Raw genomic sequence first — 21,230 nt, 5'->3', positions numbered from 1 at the left:
AATAAAAAATTTGCAGTTTTTTAATTTTTTTAAATAGTGACCATGAGTGACTTGAGTGATTTTTTTTAAAGTTCAGAAAATTTGCTATAAAATTATCTTAGAGACATTGAAGATTGGACCTCTGGTTGCTGAGATACAGCGGCTATTTCACGAATATTTCATGTTTTAACATTGAAATTCAGACCATTAGTTGCTGAGGTATCGAATTAGAAAATGGTGGGTTGTTTGGGTGAGATTTAGAAAACTTAAATTTTACTGCTTATTTTTCTTAAAGCCACTGTTATCAGCAACCAGAGGTCCAATCTTCAATGTCTCTTAGACAATTTTATAGCAATTTTCAGAACTTTAAAAAAAAATGGAAATGGTCACTATTTTCAAAATTAAAATACTGCAAATATTTCGCTAAATTCATACTCTTGGGTGCTATATTTTGAAAACGGAGCCCTTTGTCAAAAAATGTATTAAATACTTTTCGATTGCAAATTAAATTTTACAATATTTTTTTTTTGTATGCAATATCGATTTTTTCAAAAATTCATAACTCGGCGGCCGATTTTTTTATCATAATTCTCTAAAGCTCAAAAGTTGCGGGTTTTTGTCCCCTAAAACGTATCAAAAAATCTCGAAAATAAAAAAATATGTATTTTGGCAAATTGAGTTTTAGTGAAAAAAATGTTTATAAAAAAATCGGCAATTAAATTAAATTAAAACATTAAATTGATCAGAAAATTCACTCAAAAGTTACAGCTGTTTAAATATTTACGTACCTACCATTTTTGTATGGACAGCTACCAAAATTGTATGGAGACTTGTATGGGTGAACCAATGACACAAAATAGCTTCTTTGGTCATAGGGAAGGCCCCCACAAAGTTTGAGCCAAATCAAAAAATACAAAAAATAAAAACGGTCGAAATACTAGAAAAAACACGAAAAAGTGCGTGTTTTTTTGAAGGTTTGTAAGTCGTAATTTGTCGATGGTAAATAGAGATTCGTTAATGGTAGATCGAAATCCGACTTTTGAGTAATCTAGATCGTGAGTCGAGAAATTACGATCGAGTGCACCACGTATGCAACGAGTTGCAAAATTGGGATTTTTTCAGCACCGGTCTGCCAAATGGAAAGCTGTAAAAATCCGCGTTTTTGAAACTCAATTTAAAACCGTATTACTTCAGCACCGTCGTCGTCGTCGAATGCTAGTTCAAAAGGGGTTATTTAAAAACAACGTGGAGTTTTTAATTTCCGTGGTTTGTGAATGGTTTCTTATCTTACCAATTATTAGTCCTGGTAGTGTTCTGGAAAACGAATGGGACAGTAATTTTCTCAATAAATCAAAAATTCGCTCGATTACGTATCACAAGATAAATTATACTTTTATTATCAGATAATTTGTGTTGGGGATCACAAATAATGCTATTAACAAATGTACACAATGGTTTCTGATTTTTTTTTGTATTGTATTGCCATTTAGAAAGGATTCCATTTTCCGACGCACATCATTATTATCATAGGTAAATTATGATTAGGTGAGACTGCCTCGCGCCATTCACGGTGCCACGCAATCCTTTCAAATTGCGGCGGGAAACGACGCTTCAGCTTACTTGTTTTAATTTTGCGTAAAACATTATTTTCCTATACTTTTATAAATTAGCCTTGACCAGTACGAATAAATAGTAAAAATCTATTTAGTTGAACAGTATTTACAAGTTCGATCCAGTCGCGTTGAAAAAAAAACTCTTGATATCTTACAGCGAGGAGACTTTTTCCCTTTACAGCTTTAAATAAAATGGCCAAATTACTAACCTAACACATCATGTTTTCGATTTGCGTTGCATTTTTTGGTGTAAATAATGGAGCTCACATAATGTACATTTTTTTCAAATAATATTAAATAAGCGCTAATCTGTTGGTTTGCAAACCAACACAAACAAACAACCACAGAATTCTTCCTGCAAATAATTAGTTAGTTGCTAAACTTTTCCCTATTGACTGACTGTTGCTGAAATCGTTGTCGGATGTGTGTTCAGTGCTGCCCGCATTTGCCTCATTCAATTTCGACCACCTCGAGGACGTTTTCTGCGAAATGAAATAAGAGGAATTTTGATCAAATTGACCCCGTTGAAAAGTTGATCAGAATCTTACGTGGCTGCTGCTGCTGCTGGGTTGCGGCCGTCGGCTTCCGAGGCGTAATGGTGATCCCGCTGCCCAATCGCTTCTGCGGTTGAATCGGAATACTCTGAAAAAAGGACATTTAGAGGATGACCTTGCCAGGATACGGAACAAACCCCCCCAAGTTTCGAGTGACTCACCGGAGTGGGCTTCTTGGCCGCCGGTGGCGAGTAAATCGACCTTACTTCAGAGATGGTAATCGAATTGTTTTTCGCCTTTAAGCTGTCTATGAGGGTGGGCGAGGGCTGGTCCGCGCCGGAACCCGGAACCGGTGCCTTGCGCTTCCGCACCGTTATGCTGTTTGGCGTAACGGGTCCTGCGCGCATCCCACCACCTGCCGCCGCACTGACGGTGGCCATCGATAGCGATGGAGGTGGTGCTGCTGCCGATGAGAGCGGCGACTGCCCAAGGGTGGACTTCATGGCCGTCGGAGTCAGGGTGGAGCTGTTGGTGAGAACGGTTAGAATTGTGTGAACGTGTAAAAAAACGAGTTAACTCACAAGGGTCGCTTCAAGCTCGGCGCCACGGTCATGTCCTGCGACGTCTTGACCACCATGTTTGGCCCGGGAAGGACCTTCCGCACGGCAGTGCCTGCACCGCCGCCAATGGTTTTCGTTATGACGAGGTCCTGCTTGCGGCCAAGATTCCCACTGAGGAACGACATGGCCGCAGCGTTGTTGGTTCCGGCGCCCGAGGCGGCCGCCACCGTACTGGACGGCGGATTGCTGATCGCTATCCGCTGACCGGTGCTGGTGATCTTCGTTATGCTCACGCTATCCGACAGGGGGGACATGTTCGTTTGGCTGGCAGGTTTGTTACCGGTCATCGTCAGCCGTGCCGCTCCAGGACTTGTACTTGCCAAACCCTTTGGAAGCTGCTGGTTGACAATGGACGTCGTCGTCGAAGTTGTCGCCTGCGAGGGGAAGAGTCCCACCGGAACGGGTCTGCTCGGTGATTGTTGATGCTGTTGTTGTCGTTGCGCCTGCTGCAGTTGCTTCTTCGCCTTGGCCATCGCCAGGTGCGAGTTGGTGTTACTAGCGATAAGGTTGCTGCTGGTGCCGGCGCTGTTCATTCGTTGTTGAAGTTCGCGCAGTTGCTGGGCCGCGATGGAACCGCGGGGAAGTGTCGGAGAGGCAGCAGCGTTGGAAGACGAAGCAGTCGGCGACGGGTTTGAGATTTTCTGCTGCAGGCTGAATGGCGACGAGGAGGGGGAGTTTTGCAGTTGGAGGGATTTTGCGTTCGTAATGACTGGGACCTGCTGCTGGCGGGGGGTTGTGGAGTTGTTGGCGGTGGCGGGTTGAGGTTTAGCTATGATGGATGACGAGCCGCCGATCGTGAGTGGAGTACGGATTAGTGGAGGGTGTTGTGGTCGACTGTTGCTTGGGGACGCCCTCGGTAAGCTGTATGGCGGCGGGCGGGCTTGCTTTGGCGATGGCCTCGGCGCAATGTGTACCGGGGAGTTTGCGCTACCCTTGGAAGATTTCATGCTGTCTACGTTCTTCACGGCGATCGTCGGCTTCGTCAACGTCGTAATACTCTTCGCACTGAGCATGATGTCCTTGGTGTTGTCTTTCTTCTTCTCCGCCGGGTAGACGATGCCCATGTTGAGGTTCTTCTTCACAACCTTTTCCTTGTCCTGGGCGCCGGGTTTCGCCGAGGTCGCGTTGATCGACGATGGGTCGCGTACGATTATGTGCGGCCTCGGGATGCCATCGTCGTCCACGTCGTCATCGTCGCTGGCCACGATCGTGGTCGTGAGTGGAACCGGCTTTGGATCGTTGTTCTTCGCCACGGACGAAGACGACGAAAGCGTTGGCTTTGGTATGTTGAGCGGTGGTAGTGGAAGTTGCGCTGGGGGAGGTGGTGCCGTAGCGATGACACTCTTGGACACGGTCGAAGGGGAGGCGGAGCTTAATACTGGCGTGGAAGTGGCCATCGTGGTGACGGTTGTGGCCGCCGACGGAGTGCTGCGCGAAGGTAACGGAGTGATTGTCGGCGCTGGCAGCGGAGAGCTGAGGTGGGAGAATGGTCCGGATGATGCGGCCGATGACATGGGCATGGGTTGTTCGTTGAGCATGTTGATGAGGGCGGCATTACCGGAACTACTTGGGGATTGAGAGCTGGAGGCCGGTGGTGGTGCAGGGGAGGAATGTGATTGCGGTGCTGGAGATCCGGGATGGTGCATCGGTGGTGGACCGAACCCGTTGAACTGCTTCAACGCACTCAGTGCACTGTACGGGGAAGTCGTCGTGCTCGGTGACACCGAAGTGGCCGTTGCCGTCGTGACCGTCGTACTGTTGTTCATGCTCGACGAGAGGGACTTGCTGTACAGTTCCAGTAGACTCTGCAGCGCTACGTTGGTGTTGTAGCTGCTCGTTCCTGGACCACCCCCGCTGGAGCTCTGACCGTTCAACGCTGCCGACAGGGCAAAGTCCGGTATGCCACTTGCGGAAGGTGACGCCCCCGGCAGGTTAAAATTCCCATACGCCGGTTGCTTTCCCATGATTGACGAATAGCTAGGATCGCTCATCAACGAAGGGAACGACGCATTCGCGTACGGATACATCAACTGGTTCATGCTGGAACTGTACCTAAAGTCGTTCCGGTACATGTCTGCCAACGCTCCCGGCAATCCAGGATAATTAATCGCCGAGTAGGGTCCCAACCCCGATCCGGAAGCACCCGGAAACGCTCCCGCCGCACCCATAAAGTTCTGCATCATGCCCAAGTTGCCCAAATACGAAGGTTTTTCATTGTTCTGAATTTCCCGTTCGTACGCCGCCCACGCCTCGTTCTTCTCCTCTTCGCTCAAATCCTGCTCCGGTTTGTTCTCCAACAACGAATCGTGCACGTGGTACTTGAACGCACTCTTGGGCAGATTTCTCAGCAGGTACGCCAACACATCATCCGCCGGAAGAATCGGCGTTTCGCGCACCTGGTCCTCAACCTTCGACAGATTGTACAACTCGGCCAACTCCGAGAAGCTGTAGTGCCGATCGATCTGCTGCTCGTCCACCACCCGGAAACTCATCGCCTGTTTCGTAACGGACCGCGAGTACACCTTCTCCTCCATCGTGCCCATCGCCAACAGTCGATACACGTAACACTTGCGCTTCTGCCCAAGCCGGAATATCCGGAAGATGTTTTGCTGATCGTTCGACGGATTCCACGACGTGTCCAAAATAATCACCCGATTCGCTCCGATCAAGTTAATACCCTGTCCACCGGCCTTGGCCGAAATCAAAAAGCATTTCGTCCGCTTGTTGGACGGATCGTTGAACGACGTAATCATCTTGTGGCGAATGTTCTTCTGCGTCTTCCCGTCCAACCGGTAGTAATCCTTGCCCGGTTCCCACGGCCCCCGAAAGCTCCCGTACCCGTACACGTCCGCCGCCGGATCGTTCTGCTGGTTGTGAATCTTGGCCATAAAGTGCTCCACCACGTTCAGCACGGCCACAAACGCGGAAAAGATGAGACACTTTTCCCCGCGCTCGTGGCACTGCTTCAGAATCTCGAACATGATCCGCAGCTTGTTGCTCGGGTAGAGCGACTCCAGGTCGTTGACGCCCAGATGCTTGCGCCACCAATCGTTCGTCACGGAGAGTGCACCCGACGAGATGTCGTTGTAGTCGTCGGGCCGATCGTCGTCCGAGTCGGGCGAAGCGGTTAGCCGGAAGCGGGCGTCCCGTTTGTTCTTCTCCTGGACGGCCGTCTCCCACGCCTTTTCCAGCACCTTCGGATGGGTCCAGATCTACAAGAAAGGGGTGTTACAACAACGAGGAGGTAGTTATGCTTGACGGAGTCATACCTTTCGCAGCGACGTGTAATCCGCCAGCAGTTTAAACTTTTTCCCCCGAGCGCCTTCGCTGACCGCTTCACCGGTCGCCGTCGTGTACTCGTTCATCTGCAGAAACACCTCGTACATTTTTTCCTACAAACAAAGAATAACATCGTTAGACAAGTTCTTGAGTTGAGTTGATGTTGAAAACTAAAAAAAAAAGGAAATTTATTTTTCGTGCGTTTCGTTGCGCACGGGACTTACTTGGACGGGCGTTAAAGGAACGAACAACACATACTCAAACTTTTCCGGCAGGAACTCCTTCAGGACGCCGGCCTCTCGCCTCTGAAAGTGGACGTCAAACGTTAACAAACACCTTCTTAACTTCGCTGAACGCAACTGAGTTACCTGAACAAACTTGGACAGCTTGTTGTGCAGCACAAACGAGCGCTGCTTCATGATCTTGATCGCCCGGCTGTCCGAGTCCTTGTGCTGGCCATTCTTGATGGGGTTCGCGTACAGGTTGTTAAACTCCCGGTCGCTGCCGAGGAAGGACGGCTTGATGAAGTTCACCATGCAATAGTCTGAAAAGAGGATAGTTTTAGAGTTTGATAATGATGATTCCAAAACCGTTCAACTCACATTCCTTCAGGTTGTTCTGGATGGGCGTCCCGGTCAGGACGATCCGTCGCTTGGTTTTGATCTGCGACACGGCCCCACTGATGGCGGACTTTTTGTTCTTGATCTGATGGCCCTCGTCGCAGATGACCAGGTCGGCGCCCGGATCCAGCAAGTACTCGTCGACGCGCTTCTTCACGAAGGCGGCCTTCGCCGCTAGGAAGTTCGAGGGCGTCCGCTTGCGCTTCTCGTAGTTGACCAGCACGCGGAACGCTTCGTACCCGATGAGCATGCAGCCGCAGCGGTTCTCGTTCGAGGCGTACCAATCACCGAGGACTTTGAGCTTGTCGTTGACGTCGGCGTTGTCCGGGAAGTAGAACACCTTCAGTCGGGGACCGCTCTTGAGCGAACCCAGCCAGTGCTGGATCTCGTCGGACCAGTTCATGACCGTGCTCTTGGGGCAGATTACGAGTACGCGACGGGTCTTGAGCTGCGGGAATCGCATGACCGTGTGGAGTAGCGTGATCAGTTGGAGCGTTTTGCCGAGGCCCATGCAGTGAGCTAGGATGCACCCGGAACCGGGGTGTTTGTTGATGTAGTTCACGCTGCCGTAGCTGTTGTCGTACATGAATCGGACACCTTCTCGCTGGTGAGGCTTGAGCAGCTTCTCGATGTGCGGATGAACGCAGATGGCCTGCTTCCGCTTGGCGTCGTAATCCAGCACCATCTTACTCTCGTCCGGGCCGGGCTTGAACGTTTCCATAAACTTGGTCAACTGTTCATTCTTCTTCTTGAGCTGGGCCACCCGAACCACTTCGTCCTTCTGCGCGGTCTTGGTCTCGTCCGCAAGCTGGTCCTGCGTCAGCATCGTCCGTATCCGACCCTTTTTGTTCTCCTTCTCATCCGCCTCGTTGGTCTCCTCTACCTCCGCTTCGCTCTCCGAACTCAAGCTTATGCAGTCGTCCTCCTTAGTGTCCTTGCGCTTCAACTGCGGAGTCGCCCGCTTCGTCGTGGCACTAAAGTCAAAGTCCTCCAGCGTCTTCTCCTTGAGCTTTCGCTTCGGCTGGAACATCGACACGTCCAGCAGTTCCACGTCCGAGTCTTCGCTGACTACCCGTTCGGACCGGCTCGTCGCCGAACCATTCTCCCGTCCAAACGCCTCCCGGTCCCGATCACGTCGCAGCGTCTCATCCACATCCCGGAACATCTTCTTGCTAAACAGCTGCTTGTCCAGCGGATCAACGGCTGTCGTTTTACTCGCCGAACCACCGTCCTTCTTAGGACTACCCTTCGTCTCTCCAGACGTCGTCTTCTGTTCCGACTTTTTCAGCGAGTTCTTCATCCGCTCAATCGCGTCCTCATTGTCCTTTTCCATCGCGCCACCATCTTCTTCAACCTCGCTCTCCTTCGTCTTGTCCGCGTCCTCCTCCACCACAGAAGGCTTGCTTCCCTCCTCGACCTCCTGCTTCTCACCCTCGTTCCCACTGCCCTCCTCCTCATCCTCCCCTTCGCCGTGCTCCTTGTTCAGACTCTTCAAAAACTTCTCCATCAGAATCGACCCCGCCGAATCGTCGGAATCATCACCGCCTCGTCGCAACGCCTCCACCACCCCGTCCTCGTCACTCCCACCCGAATCCAGCTCGGTGTCGCTGCTGCTCAGCTGGTTCAACAGCTGGTTCTTCATGTTCTGATTGCACTGCTGCAGGTACAGCTCCTCCGTTTCAACCACTTCTGAAGCACTGTCGCTGTCGTCGCCGCTGCCGTGCAGTTCCGCGTTGTCCTTCAGAATGTCGTACAGATCGTCGCGGTCCTTCTTTTTGTTGACCACCGGCGGCGGGAGCTTCTTCTTGACTGCGGCATCCTGAGGCTTTTGCGGGTTTGCGTTCCTCGAAACCTCCAGGTTGGTCAAGTTGCACAACTTGTCGATTTCTTTCTCCCGCAGGTTGTCGTAGTACTCTTCCAGCTCGGACTCGGTCATGTCCTCGAGGGCCTTACCCTTGGGCGCGTCATCTTCCGACTCTTCTTCGGCTTCCTCTTCGCTGTCGATCTTCTTGCCGGTGCTCTTCTTTGGTTTGTTCTCAGCGGTCTTGCTTGGAGCTTCCGTTTTACGCTCCTCCGTCCGCACCTCTTCCTCAACAAGGTAGTCCTGTACGACGCCTTCCGCCGCCGGCAAGATGTCGTCCACGTCGAGCAGAATGTCGTCGACTTGGGGCAGAACGTCGTCCAGCAGCTCGCTGTCGGACTGCTCGTCGTCTTTGGAGTCTTCTTCCTGCTTCGGCGCCGTACTTTTCGACGTTGAATCCTCCCCGTCCACGTCCATCCGTTGCCCGTCCGATGGCGAGGACGCCTCGCCTTCCCGGATGGTCGCAGAATATTCCACGCTACTCGTCCGAATGATTCGCTTCTGCGCCACCGGCGTATCCGAGCTGTTCTCCTCGGAGTACGGTTCATTCTTGACCGGAATGTCGTCGCTTCCGGGGGCAGGTTCCGACGACGACGCAATCGTTGGCGATTTCGGCACCAAAAACTGCGACAAATCCGGCTCCGAAGCGTCCTCTTCTTCGTCGTTCTTTGCGGAATCGGTGCTGTCCAACCTTCGAGCGTTTCGCTTCTTACCGGGCATCGTAATGTCCTGCTCATCCTCCTCCTCACCCTCTTCACCACCCTGCGCCAACTTTCGCTCCATCCGCCTCGACTTTCTCCGATCTTGGCGTCGCGCGAACGCTTCATCGTCGTCCTCTTCTTCACCCGCGCTGGATGCCGCACCTTCGGAACCTGCTCCACCACCACCACCGCCCTCATCGCTACTGGCCGTTGCATCGCTGTACACCGCCTCTACATCTCCCAGCGAGCTGAGCATCCGTCGCTTGTACTTTTCGTTCAGGGAAATGGCCTTCTCCCGGGTCAGCTTGACCTTTTCGGTTTGAACCGACGCGTCGGCCGTCGCCGTTGGAGCGAGCTTCTCCGTCAACCTTCGCACGTTGAGGGTTAGTTTCGCAAGGAACTGTTTCAACTTGTCGCAGCTGTCGTCCTCATCAGCTTTGTCTACCATGAGTTCGCACTGTTGGAAGAACAACTCGCCGTGCTCGATCAGATCGTCAACGCTGGCAATTTCGAGACTCTTTTTGGTCGGTTCTTCCTTCTCCGGAATAGCAGGTTCTTCTGGTTGAACTTCAGTTTCGGACTCCTTCGGAGTTTCTTCTTGAACTGCTTCTACCTGATCACCTTCCTCTGTTTCCATCGGAGCAACTTCTTCCTGATCCTTCTCAGCATCTTCCGGAACCGGTGTCGGAGGAGGTGGATCTTCAGCAACGTCACACTCCATCGGCGGCGGATCGGCGACGCCGTCCCCTTCATGCTCGAGCGGTTCCGACCGGTTCGGGGACATTACCTTGGACAGATTGGTTTCGATCTCCATTTCCTGCTGTTCCTCTTGCTCCTCCAGAACGGTATCGAGGCGACCAGCGACACTTTCTTCACTCGCGGTCGCCAGCAGATCCGTCATCGAGCGACCCTCAAACGGTTCGGAACAGTTCTCCGACAGGATCACTGAGAGATTGTCCGCTTCGTTGATTTCAGCGGATTCAATTGCAGGTTCTGGTTCGGGTTCAAGACTCTTCGGCGCATCAACTTCTTCCGAGAGGGCCTTCTCCTTCAACAGCTTAACCTGCTCCTCAATACTTGCTATACTGGCCAATCGTTTCTCCCTATCTTCACCAGCTTGCTCCAGCAATCGCTGCGATAGTTCAACAATACTCTCCACGGTAACGCAGCTCTGCACCGCCGCAGGTTCATCCAGCGACTGCGACGTATAAGCGTGATCATTCTCAACTGGACTCTTGTCCTCTTCCGGCCGTTCCTCCTTGATCGGAACGTGCTGCTGGTGCTCAATCAGCGACAACAGCACACAATCCTCTTCGTCTTCACTCTCCGAAATGGCAATCTCCTCGCTCACGTGACCTACATCCGACAGTTCCATCTCCGCACCCAGGTCGTCCTCATCGTCCGGAAAGTTCACCACAGTTTCCTCAATGTCGATCTCTTCCTTGATCGTAATGCCACAACCCATCTCCTCCTCCTCCTCTTCCTCTTCCTGCTCCACTTCCTGCCGATGCTGCGGCTCATCCGAACCCACATTGAACAGCTCCTGCGTGTCCAGGTTAAAGTGGTAACTCATCGTAAACATCCCATGGTCACGACTCGAACCACCGTCAATGTCTCCCCCGTTTCCACCAGCACCACCTCCACAACCCTGCTGCACCGGTGCCAGGTTAATACTCTTGACGATCCGCAGCTCGGTCTTTTCGCTGACGGCCTTGTCCAGCAACGTGTCCAAATCGACCCCGGCGAGCAGGTCCATAGCTTCCCCGCCGGACATGTGCTCCTTGGACGACACTACCGTGACACCAGCACCACTCTCCGTGACAACTGCGTCGTCGTCGTTCTCGTTGTCCGACGGGATCAGCACGTACTCGTCGCCGTTGTCCATGTTGATTTCCTGCATGTCCGTGATCTCTAGCCCGTTGAACAGGTCAGGCTCCTCGGCGGCGGCGGTGGCCCTGGAAATGGGGGAGAAGAGATAAAGAGAGGATGTTTTAGCTTAAAACAATTTGGAACCGGAATTATTCTAAATTATCCCGTATTTTTTTATCTGATCAGAAATTTGAAGAAAATATTTTGAAGATTTCAGTTCAGAATCCTGGTTCAAACATCAGAAAACACTCTCACTCATCGCCGAATGAATCTTTGTCGACTGGAGCGCGCAATCATTCGCGAGCGAACACGACTCGGTAGGTGCCAGCGGCTTGGTCAATCGCTCCACAACGTAATACACAACACATACTTCGTAATTGTTTTTGCCTACTCCGTCCGTCGACCCGAGTCACAAACGAAACTGCTCAGAGAGGAGAGAATCTAACAAAATAGCAGCACGCCTGTCCATACCAGTTTCCATATAATTTTGGAAGCTGTTCATAAAAAAATAGCGAGATAAATTTTCAATAATCTGTATCTGTTTTTTGAGGGTGATCTAGCCGCACATCGTTGATGTCGAAACCTCTAAACTGGGCCCTCGTCTTGTCACGTCCGTCAGTAGTCTTGTCGTACATTACAACTAGAATCAGATCTGCCAATGAATTAGTACACTTCGACCAAATAAACACTGACGCTGTATGGATCTGACTCTAGAATAAATGCACAGTTGTATGTTATTCATAAGTCGGCTGTCATTTTTGACCTCCCGTTTATCTTTGAAATTTTCTTTAAAATGTGCAAAATTAGTTAAAATAAGAAGACTTTGTTACTCGGGTGCCAAACACTAACAGCGGAACTGGTGGAAGTGCGTCGGAAGTTATTATCGAGGAACATTGGAAATTCGACTTCCACGACTACGGAAGCAAAAAAGGCAGGAACAACATTCGAAAAGTGACCTTTAACGAAGAGTTCCTGTGTGTCCAGTTCCAGTTCCTGCCACATAAGATCCAGGACGGCGTTGGGGGTGTTTTGGATGGCCTTGCCGACAACAGCGTCAATCAAGAATGACTGAAGTAGGTGTGGGTGATGTTCATCGTCTGGCCACTTCAGAGTCATGTGACGCTTGCCGTATATCGTGGGATACCATGTCCACTGCCGGGAGTTCTGCTGATCAAACAGATTCAAAACAAGAATTCAAGAAAAACGAAGATTCGAGTGGAACATAACGAGACGATTAGGATTGAGCCGTTTTAGAAGGATTCGTGTTTTTGGTGAGAGCTTTCCATTTTTAAATTTCAAATAACCCATACATCCATTCTAACATTCAACATTTCACTGAAGACAACTACGCCAACCATATTATATACGCGGTAGGGTGTTCCCTTGGTCGTTCGCTGTGAGTTGTGGATTGCCTGCTTCTCTAATGAAGGTTCGACTAGGGGGGCATGCTTATTAATTTCTCGTCGCTCCATACCCTCAGTGACGTGATGGGAGCAAGGGCGTCTATGCGAAGTGTCCCTACACCCGCTACAAATTTCTGGCGCTTGGGGAGGGAAGAGGGAAACCATTTTGATATATGCGCCGGTATTTGTAGCACTAAAATTCGTGCAAAAAAACTTATGCACGTGGGTGTACAGATTACGGAGTAAAAGATGATCGAATTGTTCACCTAGCGCTCACATGTGTTCCAGGACCAAGTTGCCTGCGGGTATGGGGATCATACATACATACATAGTTGTATGTTATTCATAAGTCCAAAATGTTCAATTATTCATATAAGTCCAAATATTCATTTGCGGATAACTACCTAGCTTGAATTGAATACAAGATTTAAAGTAACCTATCCGAAAGCTACTCTTATCTCAAATCCCCGACATTTTAATTAATAGCCAAAAAAATCTAGAACGTTTCTTTTAAAACCTGTCTGGCTTATTTAAAAAAAAAAAAAAAAAAAAAAACAAAAAAAACAAAAAAAAATGAATAACAGTTCATATTTTACAAGTCGTGAATTGAAATAGAGACGACCATTTGATCGTCAGAATTCCAGTAGATCCTCGATTCGCAACAATGGTCGATACAATCATAATCCGACAACCGTTAGTTCAACAGATCAACGAACTTAGTCCGATATCATTTCACTATTGATTGATCGAGACTCTACGGAAATTTTGACAAATCATAATGGTTTTTATGCTACTTGAATGAAAATCACCGATTCTGATAGAATTACTAAATTCACTGTTACTAATTTTGTCCCTAAATAACTAAAGGCAAAGTATTAAAAGTTGATATTTATAGTTAAAATCCTAAATTCTACAAAAACTAAATTTTTAAAAACCCGCATCCTAACCTGACACCCACATTAAGATAGGGAAAAATCACATATGTAGCGGTTCATTGTACAAATGTGATATTTCCACTATCAGAGAACCTCCTTGTCTCGATGACAGCTTACCGGCCATCGATTAAGCCCTGAGACTACGCCAAAGTGGGTTCTCGCAGCATGAAGTGGTGTCCATGTGTAAAAATGGAAGCTTCAGCAATATACTGAACACTTCGATTTTAATTCCACATCGAATCAAATCATACTCTTTGCCAAACAAGCATCAAACCTATGACACTCATTATGACAAAGCCCAGGGAAAAAAAAAACCTCTAAACTTAATGTTCAAAACTAAACGTTCCTTTAACTGTTGTAGTACTACTTCTATCAAAAAACAATAAAAATTTTGTGAACTGATATACAAATAGGATAGAAATCGCGATTTGAAAATAAATGACCATTTACGTCAAAAGTTACGTAGTTCCTCGATTCGCAACAATGGTCATTACAACCATAATCCGAAAACCGTTAGTTCAACAGATCAACGAATTTTGTCCGATATCATTACATTATTGATTGATCGAGACTCTATGGACAATTTGACATAAAAGAATGCCTAGTATTCTACATCAATCAATGTTGGAGCCCCAACCTATCGAGGAAAAATGGCAACACTTGTCATCGTCGCAATGTTTGCTGCGATCGATGCAACCCTGTGTTCAACGCGCAACGGCAGCCGTTGCTGCGATCGACGACAGAAAAGGGAGAAGGAAAAGGCGCGTGAAAGGAGTCGACCTAGAAGAAGCAGTTTTCTCCACGTCAGTATCGCGCCACCAGCAGGAAGAACAACTTCGCTCTCTAGTTTTAGCTATAATTTAATAAACTAGTATTTAGTGAGAAACTATTGAGTGCTTCTTTCCGACGCCCACGGCCAGTCCAGAGTCCACCTTTCGCCTTCGGCAAACAAATCCGCCGCATTTCGTGGGGCCAGTCTGTGGCCCGAACAATCAAAGTTTATTGACAGCATTACTCTAACTTAACAATTGCAACTAAATTTATCATCAAACAGATTTGGAAAGCATACAGATTTATTTTAAATGCTAATGCTAAGCAACAAATCAATTGTACTATCCTAAAGTACCACCTAAATCCCACATTGTGATAGTGAAAAAGTCACAGAAGCAGCGGTGTCTTGTGCAATTGTGATATTTTCACTATCGGAGAACTACCTAGTTCACGAAGACAGCTTATCGGTCAACGTTTAAGCCCTGGGGCTGCGACAAAGCGAATTCTCGTAGCATGAAGTGGTGTCCATAGTGCTTATAAAAAAGAATCAAAATGCATACCCAAATTTTAACTAATGCACTAGGATCAAATCATGCCCCTTGACTTTACAAGGCCCAGGGCCTCCCTCTAATCGCTTGAAATTTGTATGGAAAAAAAATGTCAAAATGTATGGAGAAAAGCAACTGTTACAGGCCCTTTGAGCCGTCCGCTCAGAAATGATCATTTTCGGAAGCTAATAAATTTTTACCAAAAAATCTAAAAATAAGGTATATTCGTTTTTTTTCAAATTTATTGAAGATCTTAGTTCCGAGAATTGGTAAGATTTGGTTAATTATGGCGCTCCACTGGTTAAAACCTTAAACATGTGCTTCTCTCCATACATTTTGACTAATTCAGTAACAACTTTTCAAAAGGGCGAAACCCTCAGATGTAAACAAACTGAGTTTTCGTCAGAATCATGTAAAGCGAACAAAACTGATTCTAAAACACCCTCCAACATCTCAAAATTCCGAAAATACGTAGTTTTACAAGCAAAAAACAAAAGGGCTAATCAACAACATCAATCAAAACAAACCAAATTGAGTTTCCGCCCTTGTGTTTTCACCCAATCACGAGGGGCGAATGTAGTGTTTTCTGCAAGTTCCAACGTATATTTAGAATCACTAAATTTTCGTTATAATATAGTAAATTTTAACCTGACAATCCTCAAAATGGATCAAAATGTATGTTTCTGATGTCTCAGAACACAATTCCACAACAAACACAGATTTCTATGATCCTAAATACATAACTTTTTAATTTCAATTATTGTAGTATCGGATCTGGTGGCAAATGGGCAGTATTCATGATTGCTGAGAGTCGCAGGACTCTCGCCCTTTGCTATTAGTAAGTATCCAGCAAAGCAAAGGGTATAGCATGCATTTGATACTGTCAACTCCCATTCGGCTGTGTTCTCGTCGCTGTCATTTTGTAAACTGGAGTCGAGGGAGGTCCTGTTGTGAATTCTAGTTGGAGGTGGTCCGAAGATCATTGAAGAAGGTAGAATTTGCCATCACCCAAGACACGAAGGCACGAAGGATAGACCATGTCTTGGGGGGTGAAAGGATGATAGGATTTAGTGATAATACCACAATTTTAATATTTGTCTTTCTCTCTTATTTCAGACAAAATGTCTGGTCCGAGTCCAAGGTGTTGCAGAAATCTTCCACCATACAGAATGGGGTCTTCCTTCTATCATTTCCTATATTCTGAAAAAGGTGGTGCCCCGAATGTGGACATATAGTTTATCACATTTACTCCATATGGTGTGAACGTGACATGCTGTATGTTTGCTCTTGGTGCATTGGCTATTTTCAAAAACAAGCTAGATTTTTCCTTTTCTTTTAAGATAAAATTTAGTAAAATCTATACATCTATTTATTTTGCTATTGCTATAACTTGTCTCTTAACCCATAAACTTTAACTACTCAATTATTCTAACTTGGAATCGCAATACATTATTGTAGAAATGTAACTGCTGAAAATAATTTGGTAAGAAATTTGGGCATAACTGTTAATATGATTAAAGGTACGTTCAAACTGTTTTATTATATATGTTAGCTATTCAAGTTTGTTTGTCTTGTCCCATATTTCACAACTTCAGTTGTTTTCTAGTAAGCTTCTCGTTACAAGTTGGTAGTTCTGAAGGTTTCTTTATTCTTTCTTTCTGTGTTAGTCTGTTATTCAATGTTCGATTTTATTTTACATTGTACTTATCCCATTTTTTCTCTCTTTTTCTCTTTCATGTACCTTGCGAGCATACGATGACCGAAAAAGTCATTGTATCAGCCAACACACGTGTATTTTTCACAAAGCCGCGAAACAGAACAAGTATTTTTATAAGTGCGTGAATAACAATCGGTCGTAGAAGCTCAAAAAATGTGAGAACAATATCGCGTCGTGGTTAAGTGATAATAAGGCGAAGAAAGTAGACGACGATTCCGCATGAAGGATATAGTGGAAATTCTGCGTTAATTGTACAATGGATGAAGGTTTGAAGTTGACACTACCAAAAGGGTATGGTAAGATGCAATAGTAATATTGCTAGGTTTGATAGTGTCAAAAGGTAAGATCAAGAAATAAGGATTATATGAACCTATATTGTCATAACTATTGTATTCACTGAAAATTCTATCCACTTTCTACCCCCAATGTGTCCTGCACTGGGGGTGCCTGGGGTAACTTCGAGTTGACCTGGGCCGCCCGAGGAATTATGTCGTAGGTGGTTCGTGTACTTCTCACTCACCTCTCCTCGCGGCAAGGTTTTCCGTAGGTCTACACTCGAACATGCAACATGGGACAGCATGAATCTTCAGCTGAAGCCGGACGAATGTATTCCGAAATTACAGAATTATTGTAGTATCGGATCTGGTCTGGTTTCACAATTTAGATATGAAGGTCCATAAATTACCGGTTCTTGGAACATCCGGGGATTCTGGGTCGAGCAGTTGCAAGACAAAAAGTTAGTGTAGGGAGGTTTAGGAGGAATGCCGTACAAAATCATCGCCTCCGTAACCATTGAAGCTATGCAAAGATTAAGAAGGCAGGATGGTGTCGCGGGGTGGCCTAGTCGTCAGGTGCCATGTCTCCCACTTCCGGCGGGGACACCCCAAGGAACGTCACTTCAATATAGACCACATCGTCAAACCAACTTGCTACTTACGGTGTATCCTGGCTCAACGAGAAGTGGCCTGAATCGGACTCCTTATGAAGGCTTTCTAGACCAATTTTTTATCACTGAGGTTGCAAATATCACTGTATTATCACTGACTGTAACGTTTCACAATGATAAAATAGTTGTTTCACCACTTTTTTCTTTAAAAACCCGAAAAATGAACAAAAAACAAAAGGGCGAATCTGTTGTTTACTTCTGCTTTGTGGCGTAACCTGACGGGCTAAACCGTTGTTTTGGTTGAGTGGGTGGCGAATACGGTGGAGCGAAAATGTAGGCACGCTCTTCAAAAAGGCGTAATTTCTTTTTCTCAATTTTTAAAAGCAAAAACACCTTAATTAATTTCAAATTGCTCTCTATGATGAAATTATTGCTATTTTCTATTAAGTTTTGACAAAATTGATGGTTTTCATGCTTTTTTTGTGGAAATAGGAATTGATCGAAATTGCAAAATTTTGAATGTTGATTTTCCCGAAACGGCTGGATCGTAGGTTTCGCCCTTTTGAAATGTTGTTACTGAATTCTGTCATCTCCAAAATAATAATTAAAAAAAAATGTTTTGCGCTTGTGAAAATTTGAATAAAAAATGGGTAAATTTTAGAGTGTGTAAGCAGTACCTATAACTTTTTAAGGATAGCTGCCAACATTTAATTTCATCTAAATCAAAAAAAATAATAACGAAATTTCCAATAAATTTGCTCATTGTTGGGAGAATTGCTCTTTTGCAGGTTAACTAAAATCTTTAATTCTCCTGTTTTTTTTTTATGCATTCTTGTTTAGTTTTCGCTTTTTCCTGATAGTACATATAATTGATTATCATCACAACCACAACACATAAAAATTATGCAACTGAGTAAAAGCATCTACACGTTTGCCTATCCCAGCTTACTTCAAATCAATGTTCCTCTCAATAAAAGAATGGAAATAAAAGCATTAAACCAAGAGGATGCTCGCTGTCTGCAAGGTAAAAACGCTTCTCTTGCATTCGCAACTTGGCAAAACTCTTGTCTCTTGCTTCCTGTCGCTGCTGCTGCTAGCACGAAGAAAGCGCGATTTTCGCGCGGGGCCGATTCACCGCCGCGATATCTTCTCATACTCCCAAACTCCACTCTTGGTGGCGAAGGAGATGAACAGTGTGTAGCAGCAGCAGCAGCAGCTCAAACAGGGCAAAGAGAAGCAGCAAAAGAAAAGACAAGCAAGCAAAAAACACAACATCATACACACGGGAGGAAAAGCAAAACAAAAACAACCGCCAAAGCTAAAAAGAATATGCGCGTTGCTGTCCAAGTTGGGGTTCCAGGCCCCAGTCGCGCGGGGGTCAGGTGTGCGTGCATGAAGGAGGAGACAACTCTGCCCAGCCCAGCACATCCGCGAGGCAGGGAATGGTTGGAGGTGTAGCATTTTATGCTTTTGGATGGTCTTTTTGTGCACGAACGTCGTTGTGGTCGTAAAAATGGTACAAAAAGCATTACTGAGCTGTTTTCTCTGCGATTTTATGGGTAGGGAATTGTTGGAGGAATCTTCCCTCCCGGATATTCCGGACCTTTTCCTTTTTGGCATTTCGTTGTTTACTTTTCCGCTTCTAACACAAACACTTGCCCGGGAATTCTTGTTTGCTGGTCTTCAACCTAAGCAAAATCGGGGGAAAAATCGATACACTTGAACGCAATTTGTTTGTCCCAGTGAGGACAGCAGCCCCGGCCACACTAATCAATCTTCCTTACATTTTGATTCGACATCCAGAACCGTTTTCCTTGGATCCGCTAGGCTCTCAGTAGGCTGCGCCGCGCCGTGGGGCAGCCCTTAGTTCGGCAACACAAATCGCAGCAACCCGCGCTGCTCCTATTCCGTCACTACGCCGGAACACACGGAACACCTCGTCCAACTCCAACAGCTCCACCTTCTTCTGGCCGGGTCAATCGGCGCGGGGGGACGGCCTCAACTACTAAAAGGATGGTTCTACTGCACACGCACACACACAAACACACACACACGCGCGGAAGGGTGAAAAATTGGCGCCCCTTAGAAGTGGCACAGGTTCCCGGAATACGATCCCGACCGCGCGCGACTTCGTTTCGTTATCGACGCAACACCGATTAACGTCCGCCGGAAGTGTGGTCCAGACGGGGGACAATCCAACGCCGGAGAAAACTCGGTTTCTTTTCTTTGCGCGGAGACACCACCACAAAACTTAAGATGGAGAACTTTTGCTTCTGCGAGCTCGGGCTTTTTGTGCAAGCGGACACTTGGCTTCTTCTTGCGTGTCTTTTCCTCGTTCTTTGATCTGGCTGCAGGGTGACAGTTTGCGTGTGACATTGCGATGTTTTTAGGAGATGAGCACACGTTGAAATGAACGTAACAACATTTGGCTTCTTTTCGTTTTGGGTAAAACTCAAGTTAGGCATTCGATGGGTAATCGACAGGGCCCCGGCGATGGCCTGAAAAAAGCTACCGAACAACATTGGCAATATGGCGGCGTTTGTTTATAAACATTGCGAAGTGTAAACACGATTTTTTTCTTGATTCAAAAGAAATAAGAGTTTTAGTTGCTGCTGCTAAATGTAAAATGCGTTGTATTTATGTGGAAACTTCGCAGAATCACAAGATACTGCCGGTGATTGCGACCGCAGCAGCGGGTTATGTCGGCTACGCGGATGGCAAGTCTTCTACTAGCAGGTATGTTCTTTTGGTTGATTGTTGAGTATATTATGAGTACATTGAAAATAAATCTTTGTAGCGCTGGTTTGCAGCAAAAAAACCTGCTGGACGCGACAGATCTCTAATGCGGGAGCTGGAGAATGTTCCTAGAAGCGAACGGGCCTGTGCAGTGCTGCGTCCATTGGACAAGGAATGGTTTCGCAGGAGGAGTTGGAGCACGTTCTGGGCATGTTGCCGCTGCGGAAGCTGGAGAATGTGACAAACAGCGAACGGGCCGGGTCAAGAATGTCCCTGTTCAGTGTTGCTTCCATCGGCCGGGGCAACGTTGAAGAGCAGGAGAATGTGACAAGAACTCCCTTGCACAGAGCTTCGCCCTCCGAACGAGGCAACGTTCCGCTGAAAGAGTTGAATCACGTTCCGAGCATGTTCCGTTGCGGAAGCTGGAGAAGTTGCAACACAAGAATGAACATATTTCAAGGAAATTTAGGATTCCAACCAATAAAACTGTAAAAGATAATAGTTTGTCTACATTTTTTTTCCAAACACTCGCTCCGAATATACGTATTTCGAACAACAAGAAATCATTGCAAAGCTACATAGTTTTGAAGCGAATCCGACTACAACTCCCGCTTCTGGAGATTTACGACTCCAGCACTCCAAAAAGATCCGACTTAGAAACCTACTCTGACTCCAACAACAGCGTCCATACAAAATTGACAAAAAGTAAGCCTACTATGGCTCCAATTGCAGATAATTTAGCGATTTTTACTCCAGCTTCTCAGAATTCGTCGATTCCAACTCAATATATATAATAACAATTTATTATAATGTTAAATTCGGAAAAAAACACGTTTTAAAAGTAATTTCCATAAAAAGGCACAAGTTAACAAATTAGCAAATTACCCCGAAACAGTATTTATGATGTGCGTACGGTACACTCATAGAGTTATCTACGTGCGCTTGTATTGCGTGTACGTACACGAAAAATATTGAGGTTAAATTTTGTACCGGCCAGCAAAACAAATGGCGTGCAAGTGTGCGTGAGAGCGGGCTTAGATAACTCTATTCATTCAAAACCGTCGTCATCAGTTTAAAAATTTACCGGATTTGAACTGAAATTTTCCAAACCTGTATCCAAACCGTTAAATATGATTACAGATTCGGATTAAAAATTTAATATGGAAAACTAATTAAAAGTCATTTGCCGTGCATTTGC

At 46.5% G+C, this 21,230-nt stretch overlaps 1 protein-coding gene across 1 annotated transcript; it reads right to left on the bottom strand.

The window, feature by feature from the left end:
• Positions 1 to 1,345: 1,345 nt before the first annotated feature.
• On the bottom strand, positions 1,346 to 19,640 carry LOC120413887 (transcriptional regulator ATRX-like). Its single transcript, XM_039574860.2, has 9 exons — positions 19,081 to 19,640; positions 6,588 to 11,122; positions 6,354 to 6,529; positions 6,210 to 6,290; positions 5,976 to 6,098; positions 2,668 to 5,918; positions 2,308 to 2,611; positions 2,141 to 2,234; positions 1,346 to 2,074 (listed from the first exon to the last, which is right to left on the bottom strand). Coding segments are annotated over exons 1-9 (8,598 nt in total). The 5' UTR covers positions 19,083 to 19,640; the 3' UTR covers positions 1,346 to 2,042.
• Between the last annotated feature and the right edge of the window lie 1,590 nt (positions 19,641 to 21,230).

The sequence above is a fragment of the Culex pipiens genome, chromosome 2 (assembly GCF_016801865.2).
Source record: "Culex pipiens pallens isolate TS chromosome 2, TS_CPP_V2, whole genome shotgun sequence".
NCBI classification, from domain to species: Eukaryota; Metazoa; Arthropoda; class Insecta; order Diptera; family Culicidae; genus Culex; species Culex pipiens.
Note: the sequence above shows the minus strand (reverse complement) of the source record. Positions and strands in the feature narration are given on the sequence as shown.

What these genes read in the sequence shown, in the direction of transcription:
- LOC120413887 (XM_039574860.2), bottom strand. An exon ending in AGCTGTCCAAGTTTGTTCAG is followed by an intron (nt 6,291 to 6,353) that starts GTAACTCAGTTG and finishes GTCCACTTTCAG; the next exon opens with AGGCGAGAGGCCGGCGTCCT. An exon ending in CCGAGCTTGAAGCGACCCTT is followed by an intron (nt 2,612 to 2,667) that starts GTGAGTTAACTC and finishes TCTCACCAACAG; the next exon opens with CTCCACCCTGACTCCGACGG.